The sequence below is a fragment of the Melanerpes formicivorus genome, unplaced genomic scaffold (assembly GCF_026170545.1).
Source record: "Melanerpes formicivorus ecotype bairdi unplaced genomic scaffold, bMelFor1.0.p_v2 SCAF_27, whole genome shotgun sequence".
Lineage (NCBI taxonomy): Eukaryota > Metazoa > Chordata > Aves > Piciformes > Picidae > Melanerpes > Melanerpes formicivorus.
This window is the reverse complement of record NW_027142379.1, coordinates 10,700,960-10,712,050: the sequence shown is the minus strand read 5'-3', so window position 1 is coordinate 10,712,050 and position 11,091 is coordinate 10,700,960. Positions and strand designations below refer to the sequence as shown.

The window sequence follows — 11,091 nt, the reverse complement described above, 5'->3', positions numbered from 1 at the left end:
TGCTTGTTTGTTTCCATTCACTGTAATTCTAGGTAGGCAGTCTGGCCAGCCCATGATTGGAGGGAATCTTCAGATTCGTCTGGGGTGTGACTAAAACCTGCCTGGGCACCCCCATAGCTCACAGGAGTACAAGAGAGAAGTTTTGCACTCAGGCTGCCATGACAGAAGTTTGCTGCCAGCAATATAGAATAGAATAGAATAGGATAGGATAGGATAGGATAGGATAGGATAGGATAGGATAGGATAGGATAGGATAGGATAGGATAGGATAGGATAGGATAGGATAGGATAGAATAGACCAGGTTTGAAGAGACCTTTGAGATCGAGTCCAGCCTATCATCCAACACCATCTAATCAACTCAACCATGGCACCGAGCACCCCATCCAATCTCTCTCTAAACACCTCCAGTGATGGTGACTCCACCACCTCCCTGGGCAGCCCATTCCAATGACAAATCACTCTTTCTATGAAGAACTTCTCCTAAAAAGACATCTTTTCTCCCCCTTTTTTCCCCCCCTTCACAAAAACCTCTCCCACTGTCTGCAGCCCCTCACCGTTTGTGCTATAAATGCAGCTTAGTTGTCTAAGGATAAAATGCAGGAACATTTCAAATTCATACATTTGATATTCAAAAAGTAGTAGATGTGGCTTGTCTTGATGGACTGCTTCCTGCAGCTGCTTGAGGAGGGCATTTGGCTTTCCTTCAGTGCGTGATATTTTGCAGCGTTACTGACTGCTACGTGACAGCAGAGTTGGCAAACACGCTCCCAGAGAGCCAAGGTGCCGCTGACTCTGCAGTTTCTATCCCTATGAAAGGCAGCGGCCCGTGGCAGGGGGGTTGGAACTAGATGATCCTTGAGGTCCCTTCCAACCCTAACAATGCTATGATTCTATTCTATAATTCTTCCCACTGAACCCAGCATTTCTTACGTGCTGGGCTCTCCAAGCCTTTCACCTCTCACAAAGACAAGGTGCCACCAGTTATCTGATTGATTGTACCTTGCCTCAAGGAGAGAATTTCTTCCCACTTTGCCTGTTGAAAGAAAATAACAAGTAGGTGCCAGTAGACCCAGCAAGCATCTTTGCTGAAATGCTATGTGAATATATAGTTAGCTTTCCACTCCCTCCCCCCCCCCCCCCATAGTTTCAGAACAAACCTTTGCACAAATCTTTCATTTGTGTTAACTGAGCCTTGAGTCACCTGGCATGTGAAGGGGTGGATGCTGATTGGTGTTGCAGGTGTTAGAGCTGGCAGTGCTGTGAAGATAGCACATGAATTATACAGCTCATCAAATACTGATTCGGTAGTTCCACTAATCCAGTTACTCTCTGATTCTAATCAAATTGCTTGGGGCTCTGGCTTATGATCTCCTGACAACTCCAGTTGACACCATTTAAGAAGTGTTCAGCGGTTCACCTCAGCTGGAACTCACCATGATGCAGCAGTCACAACAGCATCTGACCTGCATTTGCTCTTCAGCTGCCACCAGTTAAAGCTTAAAAGGCTGAAAGCCTTGTTTAGGGCTGCAGACGAAGAGGGATTTTCACAGTGTGGGAGAGATCAGTGGTGTTAGGCTAGCTGCAAGTTTGCCTATCTGAGTTATGATGTCCTGAGGTTGCAGTTGTGTTGAAGAAGGGAGAGCAGCAGTAAATTAATGTAAAAATCAAAATCTCCTTAGCCTGTAAGTTTTCTGACAGATTTGAGCTTTGCCAAGGGGTTGGTTTTGAACCTGAAGCGGTAAGTGCAAAGCAAAACCTCATGTATTGTGTCAGCCCCTAATTTCCTTGTTTGTCACAATTTTTTTCCCCTCTCCTAATGTTTTTGTATCATAGAGTGTGGCTGTCTTAATTGCTAATATAAATTAGAACTACTGCCCCCAAGTTTAGAGTTTTATGGCTGGCACCACAGTGCACAGAGGAAACTCCCTTTCCATACTTATAGAATCAACAAGGGTGGAAAAGACCTCCAAGATCATCAAGTCCAACCTGTCACCCAAGACCTCACTGGTGGGATATGTTAATCCTTTTCATCTTTTATATTGTTAATACTTTGTAGTTATAGGACACTATAATAATGGACATAAATTGATTGCTTGGACAGAATCAGCTCCATCCATCATAATTTGCAGCTATCATCAAAGAGCAATTCTCTTCTGGGTTTGTAAATGGTGATATCTTGGTTATCAGCATTACCTGGTAGAGACTGTTTACCTCTACAGACACCACTGAATGTTCTGTTCTCATTTTCAGTGGAGCATTTTTGATGGAGCTCCAAATCATACAGGGGTGATCTTTTCTTCTTAAATTGTCTGTTACTGATAGCAGAGCGTGCAAAGAAAATGTCTTTCTTTCTGTTCAGCTTAATCTCGTTGCTGTTCTATGTGAATCCCTCCCAAGCATTTAGAAATAGAGAGCTGGTATTAAACCTCGCAGCTTCTCAGAAAAATAGCTGAGGGAGTTCTTTTTGCCCTAGGTGCAGCCTTATTCTGAAACATAGAGGTAAAAATATGGGCAATACTTCATTCCTATTTGGTCTTTTTTTGATGCAAATAATGTAAATGTTTCTGACTTGCTGGATGAGAAGCTCAATGGGAGCCAGCAGTGTGCACTTGCAGCCCAGAAAGCCGATCGCATCCTGGGCTGCATCAAGAGAAGCATAGCCGGCAGGTTGAGGGAGGTGATTCACCCCCTCTACTCAGCTCTGCTGAGACCCCCACATGGAGTACTGTGTCCAGTTCTGGAGTCCCTATTACAGGAAGGATCTGGAGGTGCTGGAAAGTGTCCAGAGAAGGGCCGTGAGGATGATCAGAGGGCTGGAGCTGCTCTGCTGTGAGGACAAACTAGGGGAGTTGGGGTTGTTCAGTCTGGAGAAGAGAAGGATCTGAGGAGACCTCATTGTGGCCTTGCAGTATCTGCAGGGGGCTACAAGAAAGCTGGGGAGGGACTTTTTAAGGTATCAGGGAGTGATAGGACTGGGAGGAATGGGAAAAAAAAAAAGGACTAGAAATGGGTAGGTTCAGATTGGATGTTAGGAAGAAATTCTTCCCCATGAGGGTGGTGAGAGACTGGCACAGGTTGCCCAGAGAGGTGGTGGAAGCCTCATCCCTGGAGGTTTTTAAGGCCAGGCTGGATGTGGCTGTGAGCAACCTGCTGTAGTGTGAGGTGTCCCTGCCCATAGCAGGGGGGTTGTAACTGGCTGATCCTTGAGGTCCCTTCCAACCCTAACAATTCTATCATTCTCTAATTCTATGACTACAAAACCAAGTTGCTTCTAATTGTTTCTTGATCTTCCTTCATTATCATGACCTCAAATCTCTCTTTACTAGTTGGGGTCTCAGTAGCTTTAAAAAAAAAAAAAAAAAAAAAGAAAAAAGAGAAAGAGACAGTTTAGCTATTTAGATGTGTATAATTGTAGGGTTTTTCGCAGTAGCATGCAGGATAGCTGCCAAAGCACAGCTTAGCGTTTGAGGTTCACAGCTGTTTCTTGGCACGTCTGTGGAAATGTTAGTTTGGGGTTTGTTTTTTTCTCCAAAAGGAAAGCTATCCTTTGAGGCTCTGGGATAGCCTGCCTGCCTGATGGTACTGCTCAGAGCACTTAAGTGCTGGCTTTTTGTTGTACTGTGTACAGTTCTGGGCCCCTCAGTTTAAGAAGGACATTGAGAGACTTGAACATGTCCAGAGAAGGGCAGCAAGGCTGGGGAGAGGCCTTGAGCACAGCCCTATGAGGAGAGGCTGAGGGAGCTGGGGTTGTTTAGCCTGGAGAGGAGGAGGCTCAGGGGAGACCTTATTGCTATCTACAACTACCTGAAGGGAGGTTGTAGCCAGGAGGGGGTTTGTCTCTTCTCCCAGGCAACCAGCACCAGAACAAGAGGACACAGTCTCAAGCTGCACCAGGAGAAGTTTAGGCTGGAGGTGAGGAAAAAGTTCTTCACTGAGAGAGTTGTTAGCCTTTGGAATGTGCTGCTCAAGGAGGTGGTAGAGTCACCATCTGTGGAGGTGTTCAAGAAGGGGATTGGTCATGGCACTTGATGCCATGGTTTAGTCATGAGGTGTTGGGTGACAGGTTGGACTTGATGATCTTTGAGGTCTCTTCCAACCTTGCTGATTCTGTGATTCTATCCCTTTGTAGAGCCATGACTCCCTAGCCCCTACTCAGTATTGCCTAGAGTTAGCAGGAGGGAGAGTTTGAAGCCACAGTTCAGCCTTGTCTGGCACTGTGGGTTACAAACTAAATGTCCTTGTGGACAGGTGGATGATGGCCATAGCCTACAACTAAACCAAATTCTTTTTGCCTGAGACCCATACAAAATTTATTTATCTCTGTGAGTCTGGATGGGTCACAGAGAAGCAGTAGGGATAGAGGCAATGCAGCTGGGAAGACTTTTTATTGTGGTGTGTTACCTGGGTTAACAGTGCAGGACAAGAACTTTGCTGTTCCTCAGATAAAACCATTTTGAAAGGAAATTAAAATCTTTAAGCTTCTATTTGCATAGATAATTTTTTTTGCCACTTCAATGTAGCTGAGTCTTTAGAATCACTTCTTGGCTAACTGCTGGAGGTGTTCAGAAAAGGATTGGATGTGGCGCTTGGAGCCATGGTTTAGTTATCAGGAGGTGTAGTTCTGTTTGGTTTGGGGGGGGGGGGGGGGATGGGGAAAGGGATGCTGTCTTCTAACTGGGTTTGTTCTTCTCTGCTGGATGTTGTACCACAGGAAAAATTCAGCAGTTGCTAGAGACTGATAGAGGAGGCTTTTTAATTGTCTTTTTAAAACATGTGAAGTGAATCTGCCCAGGAAAGAAGTGGAAAACCACCTTGAAAATAGAACAGAATAGTGAAAATAGAGCTAGCAGTAGAATTGCTGTTGACTTTGAGAGAAGCAGCACTTCTTGGCAAATGATGTCAGTAGTGTGTCTTCATTGCAATGGCTTGGAGCCTCCCTTTAGCATCCCAGGGCACCAGTTACTTGCCTTGGATCATTATTATTAGAAAGCTTTATCCTTACTGGGCAAAATTCTATCCTGGCCACTTCCTTAGCATCTTTGTGTAGACTGTCACTTCACTGAATGTTCTCCTCGTGTACCTGGCGGTGTCGGGAGGCATGTGCTCTGTATGCTCTCACACTCTCCCTGACCAGCATAACTGGCCAGGCACTGCCCAAGACAATTGGAGAGCAGTGGTTGTCTTTGTGCACTTCTCATTGTTATTCACCAGCAGGATAGTCATCAGAGGGTCACATTAAAGTTCATTCAATCAAAGCTGTGGCAGTAGCAATAGTTCGCCTCAGGTCAGCTCCATCCCTTGAGGTTTGTGGGGCACTACCTGAAGTTATTTGCCTAATTTTATGTAGCATTAGTGCCTTGATACTTTATAGCAAAGATTTCAAAGGCAACAAATCTGTATCTGGTGCTCTCCCCCGATGACAATCCAATTATCTTCCCTCTTACTGTGTCGTAACCATTTGTGTGCCTCCTCTGCTGTCTCCCAAGCTCCTTTTTGCTCAGCTGTAATCTACACACAATGTGTGTTGTTGTCTTTACCTTAGTGGTTATAATCACATTTTGTATTTCTCTCTTTGTGGGGCTATTTATGTACTTGGAATTGTCATAGGAACCTCTGCCTTTGACTTCTGAGGTCATCTTTAAAAGTACTCCTTTGTGCCGCAGTAGATCTTTTAAGTTGGGATGAGAGAGATCATAATCAAGCTTTGCTCATTGAGAATAAAGGATGCTAGGTAACTTATATCTATATCAGTGAGCTTGGAGACATCCCAATCTGTCTTGCCTTTATCTGTACATGTGTATAGATGTGCTCACATACATGCTTGTGTGTGCAGACTCAGATGGGTGTATATTAAGCCCAAACCAGGTCTGTTAATTCCATTCCAGTATCGTTTGCAGAGATTTTTATCAGGCTGTTGTACCAATATAGTCTTAATTCCCAATGTATAAGTGAACTTCACATGATATACACTCCTGGGTGTTCTGAATAGAGGTACCCAAAATCACTGTCTCCAATTAGAGGTTGGAGAGAACCTCCAAAGATAGAATAGAATTAACCAGGTTGGTGGAGACCTTTGAGATCATTGAGTCCAACCTATCACCCAACACCATCTAATCAACTAAACCATGGCACCAAGTGCCCCATCAAGTCTCAAACACCTCGAGGGATGGTGACTCCACCACCTCCCTGGGCAGCACATTCCAATGGCCAATCTCTCTTTCTATGAAGAACATCTTCCTAACATCCAGCCTGAACCTCCCCTGGTGCAGCTTGAGACTGTGTCCTCTTGTTCTGCTGCTGGGGGCCTGGGAGAAGAGACCAACCCCCACCTGGCTCCAACCTCCCTGCAGGGAATTGGAGAGAGCAAGAAGGTCTCCCCTGAGCCTTCTCTTATCCAGGCTAAGCAACCCCAGCTCCCTCAGACTCTCCTCACAGGGCTTGTTCTCCAAAGCCCTCCCCATCTTTGCTGCCGCCCTTTGGTCAAGTTCCAGCAAGTCAACATCATCCATTCCAACTCCCCTGCCAAAGCAGGATCACCCAGGGTACTCTGCACAGGAATGCATCCAGGTGGGTTTTGAATGTGTCCAGAGGTTTAGGCTGGATGGTAGGAAGAAATTCTTCGTAGAAAGAGAGATGGCCCATTGAAATGTGCTGCCCAGGGAGGTGGTGGAGTCACTATCACTGGAGGTGTTCAGGAAGAGCCTGGATGGGGTGCTTGGTGCCATGGTTTGGTTGATTAGATGGTGTTGGGTGCTAGGTTGGACTCAATAATCTTGAAGGTCTCTTCCAACCTTGTTTATTCTATTCTACCCTTATATTTCTTGAGTGGGCATGTAGCAGAACATGATGGTGTTTGAGTGTTGGAAATAGAAGTAGCTCTTCATTTTCATTGTGTGGCTGTTAATAGTAGGTAAGATTCCTGACAGGTGCTGCTGATTTTGGATTTTTATTGTAACTTTTGGTTTTTTTGAAGGGCTCTATGAGGAGGTGTATGACAACCAGCTGCAGCTGGCCTGCTATTTCACTGAGACTGAGGACAAATGGTTAAGTCATTATTTCTATGAGCAATGCTTTAACACTGCCCAGCGAGTCAAAATAGATGGTGGGAAAAGAGAGGCACAAGCACATGTAAACATGGGCCTCATCTGTGAGGAACAAGGTAAGTCAGTGAGATCACAAAGCTGTGTTGTAGCAGCATTGGGACAATCATATCTGGCACAGTGTTTCAACACAAAATGGATTTGCAGCTGTAATTCACAAGGAATTTTTTGTAGTTGTTGCAACTTCAACTTTTGCAGCAGGGGTTAGGAAGACCCTAGGTGATGCTGGCCCTGTTTTGGCATGGGGGGGTTGGACCCAATGATCTCTGGAGGTCCCTTCCAGCCTCTAATGTTCTGTGATACTGTGCAATCTAAAATCCTTCAGGCACCTGTTTCTTCTGCCATTCCACCTAGAGTTGAAAGCACTGTCAGGTGAAAAACCAAACCAAAAGTTTGAAGAAAGCATTTTTTCAGCACAAAGGTTCTTCGGGTTTGACCTTATTTCCTTCTGCTTGTTTTTGAGACTGGCAATGCTGCTTTGGGCCACAGGTGTCTGATGTTAGTCTGACTTTCAGCCCTTCTCCTTGGGGAAATGGGGTCCTGATGACAATGATGGAATAGACCAGGTTGGAAGAGACCTTTGAGATTGAGTCCAACCTATCATCCAACACTATCTAATCAACTAAACCATGACACCAGGCTCCCCATCCAGTCTATTCCTAAACACCCCCAATGATGGTGACTCCACCACCTCCCTGGGCAGCACATTCCAATGGCAAATCTCTCTCTATGAAGAATTTCTTCCTAACATCCAGCCTAAACCTCCCCTGGCACAGCTTCAGACTGTGTCCTCTTGTTCTCATGCTGGGTGTCTGGGAGAAGAGACCAACCCCCACCTGGCTACAACCTCCATTCATGTAGTTGTAGAGAGCAAGAAGGTCTCCCCTGAGCCTCCTCTTCTCCAGGCTAAACAACCCCAGCTCTCTCAGCCTCTCCTCACAGGGCTGTGCTCCAAACTCTGGACACCTTCCAGCAACTCAACATCTTTCCTAAACTGAGGGGCCCAGAACTAGACACAAGACTCAAGGTGTGGCCTAACCAGTGCTGAGCACAGGTGGATAATGACCTCCCTGCTGCTGCTGGCCACACTGTTCCTTATGCAGGCCAGGATGCCATTGGCCCTCTTGGCTACCTGGACACACTGCTGGCTCATGTTCATACTATCAACCAGTACCCCCAGGTCCCTATCTGTCTGGCTGCTCTCAGCCACTCTGACCCCAGCCTGTAGCACTGCCTGGGGTTGTTGTGGCCAATGTGTAGAACCTGGCACTTGGATATGTTCAATCTCATGTCCTTGGACTCTGCCCATCTGTCCAGCCTGATGAGGCAGATGAGGTTCTTCAGACCTCTCTTTACATGTGTCACAAACTGTAGTTACAGACACGGAATCCACTTCAGTCCTGCCTCCAGTTTACACTTGGGTAAAACAGCCTGTGCTTTTGTGTCCTTCAAAAACTGGCCCCTGGTTGTGGAGCCTTGGAGCAACCTGTTCCACTGCCTCACCATGCTCATGGAGAAGAATGCAATGTGCTCATGTGGCCAAGAAGGCCAATGGCTCCTGGGGTGAATTAGAAGTGTTGTGGTTAGTAGCTTGAGAGAGGTTTTCCTTCCCCTCTACTCTGCCCTGGGGAGGCTGCATCTGGAGTATTGTGTCCAGTTCTGGGCCCCTCAGTTCAAGGACCTCAGGGAACTGCTTGAAATAGTCCAGTGCAGAGCCACAAAGATGATTGATTAAGGGAGTGGAACATCTTCCTTATAAGGGCAGCCTAAAGGAGCTGAGGGCTGCTCAGCTTGGAGAGGATGAGACTGAGAGGTGACCTCATTCATGTTTATAAATACATAAAGGGTGAGTGCCCAGAGGCTGGAGCCAGGCTCTGCTGGGTGATGCCCAACGCCAGCACAAGGGGCAGTGGTGGAGCTTGAGGCATAGGAAGTTCCATGGAAACATGAGGACAATTTTTTTTTCCCCTGTGAAAGTGAGAGAACACTGGAACAGGCTGCCCGGGGGGGTGTGGCGTCTCCCTCTGGAGATATTCAAACCCTGCCTGGATGTGTTCCTGTGTGATCTGCTCTAGGTGACCCTGCTCTGGCAGGGGGGTTTGGACTGGCTGAGCTTTCAAGGTCCCCTCTGGCCCCTGGCATTCTGTGATTCTTTTTCTGGATGTAAACATCTTGTACCAGTTCTCTCACCCAGCAGTGTACATTTCATTACTTGTGGGTGGAAGCTGTCTGTGTGTGCTTAGGACTGATTGCCTGGGAAGGTAAAGTTAAACAAGTGCTTGTAAGGATTGTCTGCCTCGGAAGCAAATCAATACATTTGCTGGGTAATTTTTGTGTAATCAAATTTAAAGTTCTTTGACTTTCAGCCTGGTCTCTGTCCTAAAGGCTGGATATAAGCTGATGTTCATTAATCTTCAAAGCTAAATATTTGAGGTGTTGGCAGTGCAGGCTTCAGTCGTGATGTTTGGATGCAGGCGATTATGGACTGTGGGTATGTAAGGGTATGAAAACAATAATAGAGTAGCCTGCTACAGATACAAATGGAACTTTCTGCTTGGAGCAAATGTTGGTTTAGTGGCAGCTCTCTGCAGAATGAGATTTTTTTTTTAACCTCTTGAAACTCTGCTTGTAAAATAAGGTCTATGCTTCCAAGTCGCCTGAATGAGATGCTGCTCATTTATTCTTGTATCATAGAGTCAACAAGGTTGGAAAAGACCTCTAAGATGATCAAGTCCCACCTGTCACCCAAGGTTATGGTCCTGTTCAATTGGCTGTGCTCACTCTTTAGATTGTCTTTCTTTAGGACTAGTGATAAATTGTTTTATTGCTGTATTAGTGGCTTTCTCACAGCTGTTGACCTGCTGATGTCACTTGATGCACATTGAAAAAGCTATGTCATCTTTTAATTGCTCTCTTTTTCCTCACATCAAATCCAGCATTACCTGTCTGTCTTGCAGTGACAGAAGCCTGAAGATGATTAATTAACACATTTGATGGTGGTGTTTTAATACAGAGGCATTACTCTTCTTGCCTCAAGGCTCACTTTTGTAAAAAGAGAGGGTAGGGGCATATTGTCTGTGGGACAATGGAGCAGGAAGAGTGACTCTGAGTGCTCTATGAACTCAAGAACTCTGAAGGAAGCAACAAAACCATCACCACATTGTTATTATTCTTATATATATATATATTAACCTCAGGTGATGCAAGGATCTCAACACTAACCTTTCAGACATCAGTAGCCCAGGCAGACATTTCACAGGCCGTCACCACTTTCCTAAACAAGGAAATATAGCTGTGTGTGGGAATGTCTGTGAGCTTTGAAGCACAAGTTAGTGCAAGTTAGAGTCCTAGAATGCTAGGGGTTGGAAGGGACCTCCAAACCCCCTGCAAAGCAGGGCCATTTAGGGCAGATCACACAGGAGCACATCCAGGTGGGTTTTGAAGATATCTAGAGAAGGATACTACCCTCTGGGCAGCCCATTCCTGGGCTCCATCACCCTCACAGTAAAAAAAGTTTTATCTCATGTTGAGATGGAATTTCTTGTGACTGAGTTTACATCCATTGCTCCTCATCCTATCACTGAAAAGAGACTGGCTCCATCTTCCTGACAGCCCTCCTTCAGATATCTCAGCCTTCTCTTCTCCAGGCTAAAGGACTCCAGGTCTCTCAGTCTTTCCTTGTAAGAGAGATGCTCAAGTCCTTTAATCATCCTTGTAGCCCTCCATGAAACTCTCTCCAATAGTTCCCTGTGCCTCTTAGAATCATCATAGAATCAATAATGTTGGAAATTACCCCAAAGATCATCAAGTCCAACTTGTCACCCAAGACCTCAAGACTACTACACCATGGCACCAAGTGCCACGTCCAATCCCCTCCTGAACACCTCCAGGGATGGGGACTCCACCACCTCCCTGGGCAGCCCATTCCAATGGCTAATAACTCTCTCTGTGGAGAACTTTCTCCTCATCTTGAGCCTAAACTACCCCTGG

General features: G+C 45.9%; 1 protein-coding gene across 1 annotated transcript in view; it reads left to right on the top strand.

Annotated features, from left to right (window-relative positions):
• Positions 1 to 11,091, top strand: part of TTC29 (tetratricopeptide repeat domain 29) — a 168,619-nt gene that overhangs the window by 27,581 nt on the left and 129,947 nt on the right. Inside the window, exon 5 of the mRNA XM_068154101.1 lies at positions 6,975 to 7,160. Within this exon, the coding sequence (XP_068010202.1) occupies positions 6,975 to 7,160 (186 nt within the window). The remainder of the gene's footprint in view (positions 1 to 6,974; positions 7,161 to 11,091) is intronic.